Source organism: Hipposideros armiger, unplaced genomic scaffold (assembly GCF_001890085.2).
Source record: "Hipposideros armiger isolate ML-2016 unplaced genomic scaffold, ASM189008v1 scaffold_54, whole genome shotgun sequence".
In the NCBI taxonomy this organism is placed as follows: Eukaryota; Metazoa; Chordata; class Mammalia; order Chiroptera; family Hipposideridae; genus Hipposideros; species Hipposideros armiger.
Genome location: NW_017731404.1, coordinates 602,652 through 619,814, shown reverse-complemented (window position 1 = coordinate 619,814; position 17,163 = coordinate 602,652). Strand labels below are relative to the sequence as shown.

General features: G+C 43.8%; 1 protein-coding gene across 3 annotated transcripts in view; it reads right to left on the bottom strand.

Moving 5' to 3' along the window:
• Positions 1-17,163, bottom strand: part of ARFGEF2 (ARF guanine nucleotide exchange factor 2) — an 81,951-nt gene that overhangs the window by 42,850 nt on the left and 21,938 nt on the right. For 2 of the 3 annotated variants that reach the window (XM_019640940.1, XM_019640942.1), the window contains exons 4-14: positions 16,108-16,254; positions 15,002-15,181; positions 14,408-14,642; positions 10,093-10,173; positions 8,305-8,456; positions 5,842-5,972; positions 4,447-4,681; positions 3,700-3,799; positions 2,837-2,976; positions 1,373-1,481; positions 599-782 (exon numbers count right to left, since the gene is read on the bottom strand). In XM_019640940.1, coding sequence (XP_019496485.1) covers positions 599-782; positions 1,373-1,481; positions 2,837-2,976; positions 3,700-3,799; positions 4,447-4,681; positions 5,842-5,972; positions 8,305-8,456; positions 10,093-10,173; positions 14,408-14,642; positions 15,002-15,181; positions 16,108-16,254 — 1,694 coding nt within the window. The remainder of the gene's footprint in view (positions 1-598; positions 783-1,372; positions 1,482-2,836; positions 2,977-3,699; positions 3,800-4,446; positions 4,682-5,841; positions 5,973-8,304; positions 8,457-10,092; positions 10,174-14,407; positions 14,643-15,001; positions 15,182-16,107; positions 16,255-17,163) is intronic. The other variant, XM_019640941.1, reaches the window with a different exon arrangement.

The window sequence follows — 17,163 nt, the reverse complement described above, 5'->3', positions numbered from 1 at the left end:
AGCTGTGGAGGGCAGTGTCACTGGCCCTCATATGTGGGATCCGAACCAGGGCCCTCTGGCGTCCCAAGCCAGTTCTTAACCATCGCGACACTCGGCCAGCCCTGTCCTTATTTTTCAAAGATGTGGGGCTGAAGTATTATGATGGCTACAAATTAGTTTCAAATGGTTCAAAAACAAACAAACAAACACATAGATAACACCAATATGGCAAATGTTAATTTTTCTGTATGTTGAAAATTTTCATAATATAGTTGTAAAAAATGTTACCAGTGATGGTTTCCTCTAGGTAGTAGTTTTATGAGCAGTGTTAACATTCTCGCTTTATGCTTTCCTGCATTTTCTAAATTGGTTTACTTTTTGTCATTAGAAACAAAAAAAAGACGACTAGGTATCAGCCACACAGAGCTATTAAATCTCTCTCTCTCCAACACACACAACTCACTCACTCTGCCCAGCTCAGTCAGGCTCAGCTGCAAGTGCCAGCGCCGGCCTTTCATCATAGGCATTTCCCCTTGAGGAGTCAGTCCCAGGTTCCCAGAGAAGATGTGGCTTTGTCAGAGGCCCCAAGATTTTCAGCTAGAATAGCAGCCACACTCACAGCTCGATGCCATGTTCAATGATCTCCTTTTGTTGCTTGATGACCTCGAACTGCTCCGGATCATCCTGGACAGCTGTCTGGGTCCCCGAGGACACTGTGGACTCCATGGATGTCACGCTGCTCCGTCTCGCCATGTCAAGGCCTTTCCCATCCCCCATTTCCTGATCCGTGGGCCTCTCCTGGCCTGTAATGATAAAAAGGCACAGGAAACCAAATCAGCAGATGGGGCACGGCTGAGCTCAGGTCTGGCTCTGCAATTCCCTTTCCCAGACCTAGAACAATAGAGTTCATATTGTAAGGACCACAAGCATGAAACCTTGCTTAAAAACTTGCTTTTTTGCAGAACTTGATAAGCTAATTCTAAAACTCACATGAAAGTAGAAAAGGGCAAAACCAGTCAAGACACTTGTATTGGTGCAAGAACAGATGAATCAATAGAACAGAATTGAAAATTCAAACCCAGCCTTAGCACACAGGGAACTTCATATAGCATAAAAGTGGTGCTGCAAATCAGTGATGGATGAAGAGACTACTAAAAAATGTCAGAACAACTGGCTCTCCATTTGGAAAAATGAAGTTCGAGCACAACTCATACTATTCCCTCCCTCAAACTCCAAATGGATTAAAAAGCAGAAGCTTTACAATACTACAGGTACATGGCAAGCTGAAGTGTTTTGCCAATTCCAAGACCACTCTATACCAAGACAACTTTTCCCAACAGCCAGAAGTAGCCTCCTGTGGGCGGAGGCGGCGGTGGCGGCAATGCTTTCTCACCGAGGCTAGTCTGGTGGTTGGGGTTCACATACAGGTCTTTGCTCCATTCCACCATACACTTGAGAATGGACACGAGGCACTCCAGGCCTTTCTTCCTCAGGCTGAGCTCCTTAAAGGACAAAAGTGGCACAGAGACTTAGCAGATAAATTCAGTGCAGACACCTACAGGGCTCCTGGGAACCCTGTGAGGACACGAGATGGTCACTGATGCTCAGAGTGTAAACCCCAAGGAAAGTTGACAGGTGAGTCAAGTATTAAGGGCTCATCGCAGAAACCCTGAACATCTCTAAATGTGTTCTTTACAGACCCTCAGCAGTAAAAATGTGGGATGTGTGCTTTCTTAAAATGAACAGTGTTCTCTGGCTTTTTAAAAGGAAGTTTCCATGTATTGTTTGCATAATTTGAAAAAACACTTAAAATGCTTTCTTTTTTTTTTTAAATTAAAGTTTATTGGGGTGACAACTGTTAGCAAAGTTACACAGATTTCAGGCGTACAATTCTGTAATACATCATCTATATATCACTTTGTGTGTTCACCACCCAGAGTCAGTTCTCTTTCCATTGCCATATATTTGATCCCCTTTACCCTCATCTACCACCCCTCACCCCCCTACCCTCTGATAATTTCTTTCTTTTTTTTTAAACTAACAGGGTCTTAACCAGAGATTCTGCAGAAAGACAAAAGAATCTTGTATTATGCAGCAAATGAGTGATCCTGGACACATTCTTATCCCCCCGAACACCTGCAAATGCATTCATTTTAAGGCTCACTCTAGAATATAAAAATACTGATTTTTTTAAAAAGTAGCATTTCCTAAATAAAAAATTGAATGTGAACTGCAGATAATCTTAAAAAAATGCAACTATTTTAAACTCAAAACAGCATGTAAGGTGGCAGAGATCTCTCTGTAAATCTAGTAACAGTATAGACCTTCTTCCAGGAAAAATGCCCAGGTACCAAAATTCTACCCATAATTCCAGGCAGCTCACAGGCCTTCTGACCAGTTCATTCAGACACATCAGGGTAAGGATCCTATCTGTGTAGGCACTCTAATAATGAATGAGGCAGTCTAATAAGCAACAGTCTCCTCTGCCTTTCCTGGGTCCTGGGGTCCTGTTTTCACATGTGATCTTTGGCAAGGTGACTGAGCATAAACCTGTTTACAGGACTCAGCTCAAATGTCACCTTCTCAGGGAGACTATACTGGTGACACCATTAACAATGGCAATACCCCCACCTCCTGTACGCCTTCTCTATCGTCCCTGCTTTATTCTTCCCTGCAGCTTGGTTCTTCACTGTCTGCTTGTGTTGTGATGGCAGTAATTGTGTACATGTACGTGTATGTGTTTGTGTTTTTTCACTGCTTGTATCCAAGGATAGTGCCTGGCACATGGTGGCGCTTGATAAATGTTTATTGAAATAAATGAACTTGAACTACAAATGAGTGTTCTTAGCGTTTTTACCTGGAGAGGTGTCATTCCCAGCTCGTGTCCACTTCTTCCCTGAGCGATTTTGGATAAATCATTTACGAGGCGCTCGAAAATATTAGCAGCATTTAAATCACAGTCGTAGTTGACATAAATATCTACAACACACTGGGCATCTTGGAAAATAACACACAAGATATTAGAAATTCTGACTGAACACAAATAGCAGTTATGTTTTCTTATTAAATGAGATTCCTTTGTCAAAACATTTTCCAGGGAACGACCAACTCAGGAGGACATACCTCACTCTGGAAATGTATGTCGGAAGTACTAGCAGCTGGGAGGCCCTCTTTCTAGGCCGCGCACTCACTGAAATCTCAGGCAGCTCATTCTGCCTCTCCAGGCCTCGCTGCCCTCAACAACTGCCCGATCCACCTCTTCAAGTTATATCACTCTTAGGAAATTACATTTGAATGACAGACAAATGGGATGCTCGCTGGATAGCCATACAATTGTATGGTGTAAGGTAAATCCAAACTGACCTTAGCACCCAATCAAGGGTGGGCAGCACCAATACCCTGGACCTTGTGACTAACAAAGCACACTCGGCTCAGGTAGGGTGACCAACAGTCCTGGTTTTCCAGGACGTGGAACTTTCGGTGCTAAAACCCAAACATCCGGGGCAAACCAGATGGAGTGGGTCATCTTCTAAAGGAGGAGAGGTGGGGTGGGACTAGTCATTAGGTTTGCGATTAGCCTAGAAGGGAATGATTTTCCCAGCACTTCACTAAAACGCTAAAAGAAAGAGTTAAAGGTCTTCTTCTGGACTTTGGAAAATGAAAGCATCTACAGTGTTTCAGGATATGTCGAAGGGAGGAGCGCCCTCAGGGTGAAAATACCTGCACAGATCCTCGTCAGAGTCTGAATGACCATCCACCTGTGCTCAAAAGAACTTGTTGATGTTTCCAAAATGTTCAGGAAAATCTCTTTGAAAAAGACCTATATGACATGAAGGCAAAGGAGGACATCCATCAATACTTTAAATTAGGGCTCAAAACCCCAAAGCCTGCAGAGGACAGGCAGATCCTATGAGTGCAGGAGCCTGGGCAGAAGGAAAAGAGGGGGGCACATGCGCTGTGAAATCGCCTGGGAACCCTGGCTGTGTGGGAACAGCTGGGAGGGGAGGGACATGCTGAACGGTGGCCGAGAGAACACGGGCCCCGTTAGAGGGGGCAGCGGCTCCTGAGTAGCCGCCAAGAGCTGCCATGTGCAAATGCAGGGCCAGTGTCGTGACTTTTAGAGAGAAACCAGCAATCTGGATTTTCATGTAGAATCTGATTTTCAACTTAGCAACTAATTCAAGGTATTTCAAACAATTTACAGACCAAACAAACGTGGGGGAGGGGGCTGAGCCAAGCACATAGACCATGCGATTTAAACCTTTGGTTCAAATGAAAAGCATACAAGGATTGGGGGCAATAACGTTTTACGAAGAGGTATTCTTCTCTCACTCGTTCAAAAAGTTCTTTGGGGTGGCAGCCAGTAGACTGTGTTAAGTGTAGTTCCTGGTAACTATGCCACCAGCAGTTAATGCATCTGGTACAAACGTCATGAAAATTCAAAAGAAATCAATCTGGAGTCCATACCTCTATCTGCATTTTCAAGTGCATTTTAAAGTTTGAGAGAAGAGTGAGAAAAATGGCCAGAGAGAGCTCAAAGACATCAGGCACTGAGGAGACGCCGTTCTTGGACAAGGCCACGCAGAGGTACTGCTTGATCGCGTTGATGAACATCTCGTGGGTGCGGAAGACGGGGCCAGCGTTCTGTAGCACAGACAGCAGCAGCTGCAGCGACACCACCTTGGAGCGCAGCTCGTGGGACCTGGCAAGGAAAACAAAAAACGACAGCGGGGCTCAAAGATAAAGTTTAAAAAGCACATCTCTGGAGCAGGCCTCACTCCTCTCTCTACCAGTGGGCATGTTCCGAGGGGCCAACGAGTTAAGCATTAGCAACAGCACCCAAGTGTCAAGGGCACGAGGGTGGATGGCAGGAGGTGGGTTCTCTTGGGACCCGCAGATCCTGTGCGCACAAGAGCTGCCAGCTCCTATTCTCCATGTCTCTGCCCTCCATAAAGTAGAGAATACAGCAGGTGCAAAAGAAATGCCCACTGCCCCCAGAGAGCTAGTTCTGTGACTAACCTGACAGAACGGTTACTTTCCATCATTCATGGGCTACTGAGACACCTGTCCCACTCTGCCTTCAGACAGAGGAGTGGGTGCTCTTTCTCCTCCTGCCGCACGGCCCCCACCCTGCTCACAGGGATGGTAAGAAATGGGAACTTTCCATAAACCATTTCCCTAATGGTTATCGTATTCTCAACAGAAGAGTTAAGGGTTATGATTAATGACTAATAATAATACTGATGATGCTAATAATAGTGACTATAAAGCTCTTATAAACTGCAAGGCCCTGGGCTAGGAACATCACTGCATTATCTAATTTAAAGGGTCCTGTAAGGTTATTTCCCACATTCCCACTCTGCTTTGACTTCCCCAGCTCTGCCGTCCTAACAAGGTAGGTCTGGCTTCCCTGGGATGAATCTGGGGCTTAAATCTGCATCCATGAAGCAGAGGGTCTGTGAGGTTTACTCACATCCTGCCCCTGCTCCCATCAGTAGATTTAATCTATTAGTCAGTAAAAAGAAGGTGCATGCTTAATATAATGGTTATTTTTAGCATATAAACCAAGGAAAGCATAACCGGACAAAATCCTGGCTGGTGGGGACACAGAGACAATTCATTATGAAAGAATTAATATCCTCAACATACAATAAGTTCTTACAGTTCATTAAAGAAGTATGGAAACTGTCCTCCCAAATGAAAAATGGGCAAAGAAAACATGAGTTTGAAAAGTTATAAAACATCTGAGTAAATGCCTGCACCCACACCAACCAGGGACCAAGGCATGGGGGCTTCTTGGAGTTCCCAAGGCCCCCCTGAATCATCCGGGTTATAGCCCACCAAGAACTGCCATCTGCTTACTTTGGATCTGGGGGCCCTTCCCCAAGAGGTTTCATGGACAGCTTGCAGAGGGAGCGAAACACAAGGAAGGCGTCCTTCTGCAGAATGTGGGAGAATCTGGCGGCCACTTGATGTCCTTGCGTGTCTGACTCCTAAGATTAGAAACAAAGAAGAGAAAAATCAAAGGGACAACTCTTTTCAAAAACAAGAAATGTAATGACCTCATGGAAATGTAAATTCTTTATTTTTTCAATGGGGAAGTGAGGGGTGTAGGAGAGGGGAGAACGTGGCAAAATAGGAGCTATGGGGAAGTCAGTAAAGTAATTCTAAAACCTTGTTCCTTGCCCTTCAGAAAGTGGGTATGGGGGGTTTAAGATGATAAATGAGCAAACATTAAACCATAGAAAAACTAAAACAAATATAGGTAATTATTTATATTAGCTTGGGTAGAAAGGTGTTTCTAAGAATAGTATTACAGGATATAAATGGGAAAAAATGATAGGTGTTTTAAAATAAACTTCTTTAAATAAATAAGCTACATTTAAAGATAAAAAATAAATATTTGTAATATATGACAAGAATGAATCAACATACAAAAGTTCTTATAATTCATTAAGGAAATACGGAAACCCTCCCCACAAATGAAAAAGAGGCAAAACAAATAAACAAACAAAAAAAAACCACGAATAAGCAATTCACCAAGAAATGCAAATAACAAATAAACCTAAATAACCTACTACCAATCATTAAGGCAGGATCCTTCTCCTATAAGACTAGCAAAGGTCTGCATGAATGCTGTTGCTCAGTTTTAATGAGGGAATGGGAAAATGAGAACGGACAGCCTACAGGTGGGCAGACAGTTGAGTATTACCTTCCTAGCAGGCTAATTTGATGTTAAGGATCAAAAGCCTTAAAGCTTCCAACTCTTGACCCAGCAATACCACTTGTAGGGATCTATCCTGAAGAAAGAATTAAGGATGTGCACAAGATTTATCTGTTAGGATGTTCATTACAGAACTTTTGTTTCCTGTGATAAAACTGCAATAACCTAAGCCTAATAGGGAACTGGCTAAACAGATTACAGTAATCCGTATGACTGAATTTTACATGGCCATTAAAAAAATTAGTTAGAACTACATGTGCTGACGTGGAAAGATGTCCATGAGATGGTGCTGAATGAACAAAGCAAGTTAGCTTAGTATATGACACGAGTCCCTTGTATGGATTTAAGTACATCCCCATGTGCATTCTTAATGGGGATAATATAAACCCAATATAAACCCAAGGGGGCTGCGATAGGCTGAATGTTTGTGTCCCCCCAAAATTGGTTTGATGAAACCTAACCCCCAAGGTGATGGTATTTGGAGGTGAGGGCTCTAGGAGGCGATTAGGTCATGAGGGTGGAGCCCTCATGAATGGGATTAGTGCTCTTATAAAAGGAGGCCCCTGAGAGCTCCCTTCCCCTTCTGTCATGTGAGCACACAGTGAAACATGTCTGTCCACGAACCAGGAAGCTGGCCCTCACCGGATACTAAAACTGTTGGTGCTTTGATCTGGGACTTCCCAGCCTCCAGAAGCATGAGAAATAAATTTCTGTTGTTTATAAGCCCCCCAGGTCTATGGGATTCTGTCATAGCAGGCTGAGCAGACTAAGTCAGGGACAAAAACTGGTCCTTGGGGGGGGTGGGTGAAAAAAATCTTATGCCTTTTATGTATAAAACACGAATACAAACATAGTACATAAATAGGTATGTACTTTATCAGTAGCTTTAAAATCTCATGAAGGGTGGGTGGTGATTAGGAAAAGGAAATATCTAAAAAGGCTCCTTGAAGGGGCGATAATGAAAAAGGTTGAGAAACACGGGTGAAAAGGTGCAGAGTTCACATGGGATGTTAATGTTATGTTACTTCCTCTTTTGAATGTTTATATATTTTCAAGAGAATAAAGCAATTTTAAAAAATAATGTGGTAGATATATCTATGGGCCTGAAAAAAATGTTCAATATATATATTGTTTAAAAAGTAGGTTCACAAAACAGCATGTATATTGTTATTCTGTTTACGTGGAAAAACATATGTGAGGGGGAGAAAGATTTAGAAGATAGAAATAAAATGTTAAGGGTTCTCTCTGGGTTATGGGGTTATGGATGACATTCACTTCCCTGTTTTTTTCTTCTCTATATCTTTTCTAATTTTTCTATAATGAATGTATATTATTTTGAAAGAAAAGAGGGCATAAAATGTTAAGTTTTAAAACTCTTAATAAATAGGGTTTAATAACAATGTTATGTACCACCAACAATGGCATGTTCCAAGAATGGGACCGACTAACACAAACAGTATCAGCCCAGGACTGTGTGACTAATAACTGAATAGGGCGGCTCGCTGGGTTTCACTTCCTTCTTCTGACAGAGATTAAATTCTGCATCTTTTAAAAAAGGGTAAAAATCGAAATGAGTCCGTATAAAAGGATCATCGACATACCAGATTATCCGCTGATGACAAGGACTGCCTGTCGTCCGCTATCCCATTGGTCTGGGAGTTTTCGTCAACTGCTGGTGAGACAGCACATTCCTGGCACTCCAGTTCGCCCAGGACCCGCTCGGGCTCTGTCAGACCATGCTTTTGTGCTGCTTCTTAAAACACAAGTGCAAAAATCATTCCCAAATTAGCACTTATACTGAAAGGCGGCCTGACACCGGGAGGAAGTTACTCACATAGCCCTCCAGGTACTGCGTTTTCCCCTTTCCCTGCGCTGCTGCCCCGTGACTGACATAATACTGGAAAAGGCTTGGCCAATTGGTGCTTAGGCTTTACACGACCAGCGGGGAGGAGGGGGGCTTGGCTCACACAGTAGGCCCTGTCAATGGTGCCTCCAGGACTGTGCAATGCAGCAGCCCTGCCCAGCCTGCACCCTTCTGAAAAAGATTAGAAGCAGCCAAACATGAAAAGCACAGATTTTTTTTAAAAAAGAGCTATATAATATAGGGGGTTAGAGAAAAAGAGCCACGTAAATGAAAGGGTTTGAAAATTATTACAGAAAACCTCAGTCACAGAAAAAAACAAATGTAGACCTGAGCTTCCTGGCAGCCATATGAAAAATGGAAAGACAAATAATTAGATGGATTTCATCATGTAATGAAAGACAGCACATCTGATGACTAGCAGAAGAGCTGAGTTCTGAGGAATTTACCATGTGGATCTTTACATAAGGGACACCGAACAATTTTATAAGCACAATCTTCAATAATGGTTTTACAAAACATATATTCATTCGACAAGTGCCTATTATGTGCCAAGCTCTGTGACAGGGGCTGGGAGATATAGCAGTGAGCAACACAGACAAATGTTCATTATGTGAGGATTTCTTGTATTGGTCCCAGAAAAAAACTAAGGATATGAAATAAAATTATTCTGTTTTGAAGACATTTCTAAAAGGAGTTAAATAAGTAATGAAATCTATGTATATAGCTTGGTGGTACCCTAAATTATCAAAAGGCTAGGGCTTAGAGCAGTGGTCAAATTTCTTTGACCGTGACCTTTGGTAAGAAATACATCTTTAAAATCATGTGTGCACATAATCGAAATGCATTTTTCATGAAACAATGCTTAAGTAACCTCACTACATGCAATGCATTCAGTTTGTATTCTATTTCCATTTTATTCTCTTTCACTTAAAAAATGCTGATTGCAATCCACTGAAGTATTGATTTCTCGACCCATTAATGGTTTACTGGCATTGGAGCTGAGTGTTCAATGTATAGCCATTGACCTGAGATTCTGGACGTAAACAAATAAACAAAGAAAAAATCACCCACTCGCCATTCTGAGTCATACAAGTTTAATCCCACTGAAACCACACTACAAAACTAAGGGAATTATGAATGAAAATGACCAAGCTGCCCAGTGCATCTGATCCCTGCTGACACATAGGGATTCTCCCCTTGACACGTCAATGGCTAGCCATGAAAGCTCAGCAGCAGTGGACACCACCTTGGGGCTCCCAGCCCACTCCTGGAAAAACCTGGATGTACGAGTATACGGAAGTGCTTCCATGTGGAGCACCCATCCCTAACATCGCCAGGCTGTGCTTCTTGAACCCAACCCGAATGGGAATAAAATCAATCACGAAAAACAAGTAATTTTTCAAAGATGAGTAGACATGGTCAGACTCCGTTTCCATGGGGGTGGGGCACCCCGCCACTAAAACATCTGTCTGAGGATGTTTTGGCGGGATGGGGTAGAAGGAAAGGCTGGGTTCTTGGTTCTTACCTTGAATGACGGATGTGACCACATCTTCTAAGATCTCCTTCACCACCTCCTGGGCTCCATCATCTGTCCCTACACACACACCCAAATACACAAACACATACATGTGGGCATTTCCAGGGAAAAACAGAGGAAGTGGGAGGAGATTTTGTCAGTATTCTCTAGACTCACCTTTCAGAAGGCAAAGGGTACACATAAGTGCTCCCTAGGCCAAATCTGATTGTGCTAACAGAAGATACGTCCCATGAAACCTGGAAACTCCCAGGCAGCATCTGCTATGATTTCAAGTTTCCTTCTGTGGAACACTTAAACCCCTCTGACTTACACTCTTCCTTCCTAAGTCACAGTTGCTCTAAGTCCCAGGGCCCTCCCCACCACTCCCAAGTGGAAGGCAGGAACTGCAGTTTATCTAGCTCTGGTTCCTGGTGGACAGAAGATAGGGCTTCTCTTGTGTCTTCACCTGGGGACCACAGGGCCTTGGTAAGTGACTGCCTTCTGCTGCCTCGCTCTCCCCGCACTGTAAACCCAAAACAACATGAGATTTCTAACACAACAGTTCAGGACTTACACTTTAAATGGAATTATGCTGTACAATGTTCGCTGCTTAAGTGGAAGAGGCTCGGCAATATTTGGTTTTGTAAAAACTAGTTCTGTGAGAACTAGTAACCAGCCTTTGACTAGACTTTTAGAAATAAACAATCCTGATTTATGAAACGTCATCACATTGACCAAAAAGGCCGTCATGTTAAATACACAAAACCAAACTAAGCTTTTAAATTCTTCCGTAACAAGGATTTTCAATCAAGCCACTATTTTTATGAGGTCTGTGCGTGATTCACAAGCTCCTGGAGATCAGCATGAAGTGTTGTCATTTTCATCAAGCACTCAACCCACTGCAACTATTTATTTATTTAGCATGGAAAACAGGCTCACTTTATCCCATTGCTCTGTTCCCGCCCCTTTCATATCAGATCACCATCTGAAATATTTGCTGTTTTTCTTTAAACCAACTCATTTTTTTAAGCTGAAACTTAGCAGAAAGATAATAACAGCAAACACTTATGCAGCTCTAAGTGCCAGACACTGCTCTCATTTAATTCTCACAAATCTGTAAGACAGGTACTGGTTGTATTCTCATTGTACAGATGAGGAAACTGAGGCTCAGAGAGGTTAAAGATTTTGTCCAAGGCCACAGAGCTACTGAGTTGTGGACTCATGATCTGAACCTAGGCTGTCTGACCAGACCCTCCATAATGGCTGAGGGAGGAGAAATTCTCTCCATTTTATAGTACTTAAGAGTTGGGTTATTTTTTCCATAAAGAATGAGATGCAAGATGAGAAAGTGAATTGAGAAGTCCATAAATACACAGGCAATTGTGTACCTACAGGAGCTACATATTAGCTGTATAAATGTAAAAATGCTAATGTCTAATGTTGAGAGTTAAAAAGGCAGAATCTTAAAAATGAACTTAAAAAGAAAATAGGAAGTGATTGCTAATACATACAGGGTTTCTTTTGGGTGTGATGAAAATGTTCAAAAATTAATTGTGGTGATTATTGCACAACTCTGTGAACATACAAAAAAAGAACTGAATTGTACATTTTAAATGGGTGAATTTATGGGATATAAACGGGATCTCAATTAAGTTGTTTTTTAAAAAACTGACAAGAATAGCTGGGCGGTGTGAATAGCCAGGAGCAGTGTGAATGAACAAACGGGGTGAGGTTCCCTGGGGAAGGCTGGGAGCTGTGCCCAAAAGTCACATAAGCAAGCATGTCTTAGGCTCAAAAATCTCATCTTGCGGGTTTACAAAGAGCCACCTGATCCACTTCTTGGACAGGCCAATAAGACTGACAAATTATGAGTTTCGATTTATCGACTGGGATGAAAAACTGCTAAGGAGAAAGAGATGCTCAGGTTTGTCGGTGAACCGTCTCCACCTACACAAATTTCATGGGGAGGCAAATGATCCCAGAAAGGCCATGGGGACGGTTCCCAGTTAGTTAAACAGGAAATGTATGTGGAGTGTCCAGTCAGCAAGCACAGCGCCAGGCACAGCGCCTGGCTAGTTAGGAGTGGCTATGTGATGGGACAGAAAGGTAGGAGAGCTGGATGTGCTGTCTCCATCGCAGAGGCGCTAGAGCCTGGCCCGGGCACTGTCTCCACCATCTGCCTCTCAGGCTGTCCTTCCTCCTTGGCTTCCAAGGCTTCTCACCCCTTCTTCTGGAGGCCTTCTTTCTTTACAGCCACATCTTGAGAAATGGAAGCCATTTGCTCTTTTTAAGGGTGACAGCATACCTCTGTTCTGACCTACTATTTGCAGATTTGCCATTTGAGTCTCACAGGCAATCTGGGTCCCACGTTCTTAGAAGAAACCTCACAGGGTACACCAAGTACAGGCAACAAAACCCACAGCAACATTTTAACTGCAAATCATTCTTTCTTTGTTGCAGCAGAATTTTAAGTTATGTTTCTGCAAAGCAATACTCTAGAAATCAAGCCCCACCCCCATTTATTAAAAGAAAAAAATGTATCTGCTGAGTGTCTGCCATGTGTGTTGGGCAGCCTTCCAGGTGCTGGAAATACAGTGGTGAACAGGGCGGCCTAGGTCTCAGGCCGAGAACAAGTAAACATTAACAGTCATTTCAGGTAGTGGTTCAGTGCTATGAAGAAAAGAGGATGATGGAACAGAAGGGATAAGAAGCTTCAGAGAGGGTGATCTGTTTGAACTGAGAGACCTGAGGATAAAGGGGGGTAGGGGCAGGGAAGGGACAGGAGGTACAAAGGTACCAAGAGCAAGCATGGTATTTTCAAGACCCAGAAACACCACTTGTGCATTGTGTAGCGAACAAGAGGGGAAGAGGTGTAAGAAGAGGGCAGAGAGGTGGGCAGGGGCCAGCTCACACAGGGCCCTGGGAGCCATGGGGGCGGGGCCGGCATAGCTCTCACTCTGAATGAGATAGGATGGGAAACTACCAAGGGGGTCTAAGTGGGGGAGGGTGGTGATCTAATTCATCCTTTTAAGAAATCACTTTGGCTGCTGTGTAGAAAATGGGCCGTAGTGGAAGCACTTTAATGAAGCTCAAGAGCCTTGCTTTTATATCACAGCACAGCTATACTTACCACAGTGTGTTTAAATATTAATATTTATTGACTGACCAGAGCCTGATAGGGGTTACCGTAAAAATCTGGTTCTTGTCCTGAGAGTTAAGAAGGCAAAGATGACGATAGACACAGAGGGTGGGTGCGGAGAGAACACCTTCCCTAAGACACAGGACAGCAGGATTGGGTAGCTGGCAAACTGGGCTTATCCTGAGACACAGCCATTCTTAGTGGCAACTTTCTCTTCTGTCCTTCCCGGAGTCAGCCGATACAGCACAACATTCCAGCAATAACACCTGGTCTGTTCCTACGAGGCCAAGCACGCTGGTAAATCAGAGGAGCAAGAGCTGCCTCGCATCCACGCATTCTAGTATGGCACATACTACCAACAGAAATCATTACCCGTAACGTGACGGAAGATATGAGATCAATTATAAAGACAGGTCAGAAAGTTCATGTAGAACCGCCAGCTGGAGTGAAGAATCATTTGATAGAAGCACTAGGGAAGGCACATTGCTAAAAAAGTATATCAATTTTGGATCTGGTTGGTACAAGTTGCCTGGGGAGAGATGCAAACATTCGGAAATGGTCCTTACGACAACCCAATCCAAAATTTCATGCCTCATATTTTATTTACTTTAAGATTATAGTCAGGTGTGGAATATCCTTTTCATTGAAAAAAGCAAACAAAAACATAATGTTCTCAGTCACAGAACAAGAAAACAAAGCTGTAAGACTATATATGTCCATCTAGGTATCCACCCACCCACCTGCTCGCTCCTCTCACAGATGTCTGTCTGTGAGAGGAGCGAGGCAGGGAGATCCCCGTGTACATGACAGATGAGGTCCTGGCTGTCCTCTGGGAAGATAAGATAGACACTGAACGACTAACCACCCAAACAGTGAGCTACTGGGAGATGAGGGCTACAAGCTGAACCCACTCCGCTGAAGCTGATGTCAAGCAGCAGCAGCCAGGCGTGCTCCAGGACCACCTGGAGAGAACCACACAGCTGACAACGGGGGCATTAGGCGTCCTGCCTTGCTGGTCTGTTCCGGAAGAGAAAAGCAAAGGGAAAGAACCAGAAACAGAAGAGCTGCAGTCAGGGGTTCCCTGCAGAGGTTACCAGACTCCTTTCCTGTCCCTCAGACATACATTCCCTCTCATGGCTGGAAAGAACCAGCATGGGGTGGGGGTGGGGTGGGGGGGGCACATACCTGATAGCGAAGAGGCTCTTTCTCGGGGCACATCTCCGTTCTCTGAGCTTACTTTCCCAGAACCACTCCTGGCATGTTCACCGTTGGTTAAATCTGTCTTTTCAGGAGTTGTTGGTTTGCTGTGTGCCTGCCTCTGCTTCAGGCGATTGAACTTTGGGGACCCTGCTGCAGCCTGGATCACAGGGGACTGGGGTTTCGACTGGATTGGTTTTTCCAATTCTCTGGCCTCTTGTAACTAGAAGGCAACAAAAAAGGGATTCAATCTAAATGGCTCCAGGATTTTGATAAGGAATAGGAAATATGCCAGCCTGTTGCTTAAAAAAATCTCCAAACAGAAGGATAAAATTTGAAAAAGGAAATAAATTCCTTTGACAAACTCAAATCAAATTCTGAATGCACATTTCAAAACCCATGCTAGCTTCTGTCTGTTTTTTTTTTAAAGCAAGAACGAAAACAGAGTATAGAGAATTCAGAGGAAGAAGAGAGAAGCTTTCACATGCTAGTGAATCTTCTCCAGGCACGGAGGCCACACATGAGACAGCTGACAGGGTGGGGCGAGTCCTGCCCCCGCAGCTGATGGCTGCCGCCACTCACCACTTGGTTCTCCATGCGGGTGAAAATGACGTTCAGCATCTGAGTCAGGGTGGCCTTGGCAGTAGTCTGATTGATGAGATTTTTGCTGGCCAAATAGATATTGTAACATGTCCTAACTGTCTGGAGGATGGTGCCCTCATGAATTTCAATGTGCGGGGACGTCACTGCAGTCAGAAGAGCCTAAAACAAAAATCCGAAACCTTCGTCTTCACGAATACCCACCTTCCTCCCATTCTCCCAGCCAAACTTTTCTACAGGATTTGACTTTCTGTTTGATTTGGTTTGGTAAAATTTAAGAGGGTGGCTCTGCAAACTAAACTGGATGATTAGTATCAGGAGACGATGCACTATCGTTCTGAGTTTAAAAGCAACTATTGACTCCAAAAAATCCGAATTATCTGAAGTAATTACACTGTGTTGAAGGGGGCTTTCTACCAGCTTACTTTTTAAAAAGCTAAAAGTACAGACACTCCTTCTCAGGAGGGAAAATGCTCCAATTTGATCTCACCTCTATGAATCACAAAATAGACATGTTCTGATGGGTGTGGGGTCAGTTACCCAGTTCCCTGGTGGGTTTTCAAGGGAGCTTTAAGGCTAACACGGAGCTGCCCCTCATAAAGCTAATACATTCAGGACTTAAGATGCGGAGCGTTGGCTACACGCATCCTGACCCTGTTCTCCGACAAGCCCCAGGCCAAACCATTTCTGGCAGCAGAAATGGAACAGCGCAATGGAATGGGGGGATAAGAGGACAAGGGCAAATAAATTATCAAGTATCAACAGGACCCTGCTGAGAAATGGCAGACTGGGAATCCAGAATTTCAAGGGGAAAGACCAGAGGACGTCAAGCCGATGTGACTCACAAGCAATTTACATTGTTATTAGCGGAACTGTTTACTCTGAAAACACACCTGGTTCCACTCTTCTTGTCTTGGTCCACGCTAATAAATTCTGACACTTTACAAAAGATCTAAGTGATGCTTACATTTTTCTGTTCCAGCTCAGCATCACCTGAGACAGCTAACACATGGTAAATCAGAAATCCAAATTCCCAAAGGGTAGCGCCTCTATTTTAAAATCCAGACCAGGCCAACCAACAGAAATACCTTAATTATTTGTAACTGAACTCCTTCATCGGTCTGAGGGCCCTGAAAGCAATTGCAAATGGTTTCAACGATCCTGTCAATCAGCCGCTTCCCAGGAGCTCCACTGTCCGGTGCGTTGCCGGTGATGTGCCCATATGCGATGAGTTTCTAAACACAGAGAGGAGAGAGATAACTTTCTGCTTGGCATGGACTGAGGTCACCCAGTGCAGCAAACGACAAGCGTGGCCTTTCACTTCCTGTTCCCACAGACCACTCTGCTCCCTAGGGGCGTGGTGGGCACAGCCACCCTGAGGCTGCAGCACTGTTTCTGTCTCCTGATGGCAGAAGGGCCCCAAGATGGTGAAAGTGTCTGATGCAAGAGGCAACGTGCGATCAATTTCCAGTACATAACCACTTGTGTGAAAAATCGAGGAATTAAAAAGAATATGTAATAGAGCTGGAATGTAGTCAGTGGTTGCCTAGAGCTGGGGGGATTAGAGAGAATTAAGGAGTGACTGCAGACGAGCACAGGGTTTATTTTTGAGGTGATTAAGATGGTCTAATATTAGATTGTGGTGATGGTTGCACAACTCTGCCAATATACGAAAATCACTAAATTGTACACTTTAAATGGGTGAATCAAATACATGTGAATTATGTCTCAAGCTGTTAAAAAACCATATCTATATATGTAGTTTTTTCTTTAAATGGAAATATACATAAGGAACTAATTATAACATGTTTTGCTTGAGAAGGAACGGAGCAGCTGTGGGCAGGGGTGGGACTAAGACGCTATAGTATACTCTTTCATTCTTTCTGAGTGTTCAATCACATCAGTATATTTTCTAGTCCAAAAATTACAGTCAAAACACTAACTGAATTCTGCACCTACATTATCCAACAGTGCCTGTCGCCCACCTGGCTGAAGAGAGAGTGGCTGCTTGGGCCACGCCCTCACAATCAGGTGACGTCAGTTTGGACAGGGGCAGCCTGCCTGGGCCATCTCACCGATGACCTGGATTTTACCTCACCGTGGAGAATCAGAGAGCTGGAAGGCAACTCCAAGGTCAGGGGGCA